This window comes from Penaeus monodon, chromosome 21 (assembly GCF_015228065.2).
Source record: "Penaeus monodon isolate SGIC_2016 chromosome 21, NSTDA_Pmon_1, whole genome shotgun sequence".
NCBI lineage: Eukaryota > Metazoa > Arthropoda > Malacostraca > Decapoda > Penaeidae > Penaeus > Penaeus monodon.
Window position 1 is genome coordinate 38,054,465 of NC_051406.1, and position 759 is coordinate 38,055,223.

Here is a 759-nt window from a genome sequence, read left to right on the forward strand (position 1 = left end):
ACACAAGAGCAAACAATGCCATAAGAATTAAAAGAAAAGCAAAACATTGACAAAATATAAACTAATCCAGTTTATAGGATCTGACTTTCAAGATTTTGTAGATAAAGGGAAAAATAATTTCACCTATTCATGTTGTATTAGTCCTTTTAACTTAGATATGCTAGTGGCCGACATCCTTGCAACGAATATTTTTATTGATTCTTTGCACAGTGACACTCATAACTGGAGTTAAATCGCAAGAAAATTACCTCAGAGTTTTCGTCTGTGATCTTACTCATTAACCCGTCCTCCTATCTGTATTTTAGTAAACGTATGACATTGATGTGGGGGATCTGGTTTCGTTTCCGTACTATATTTTGCCGCATGCATACTATCGTTACGATGGCGCGGTTCTTATACTTTATGTTGTCATTCAAAATCGTTCTGGGATATTTCATACACCTCTCAGCACAAAAAAAGAAGAAGAGAAAAACATATTACATTCGAACCAATTAGCTACTTGTACAAAAACGGCGTGTGGTTAATGTGTTATATTATGGCCAGTACAGTTATTTGATATTCTCCCCGGTTCTTAATCCGTTCTTCCCAGAGGTCTCAGATACTTCCTCTTCCTCCGACAGTCGTCTCCCAGATCTGATTCCTGTAGTCCCTTCCCACTTCACCCTCCTTCCCCTTCCCGCCGCCCGCCCCATTCTCATGGTTCCAGGCGAGTCCTTACGTCTGTCTTCGAGGTTGTTGATATCCTCAGCCTCGGAGTCT

The 759-nt window shown here is 40.2% G+C and overlaps 1 protein-coding gene across 1 annotated transcript in view; it reads right to left on the reverse strand.

Annotated features, from left to right (window-relative positions):
• The window catches only part of LOC119586462, a gene marked incomplete in the record, with an annotated part of 7,883 nt that overhangs the window by 1,984 nt on the left and 5,140 nt on the right, over positions 1-759 (reverse strand). Inside the window, 1 exon segment of the mRNA XM_037935194.1 lies at positions 719-759. Within this exon segment, the coding sequence (XP_037791122.1) occupies positions 719-759 (41 nt within the window).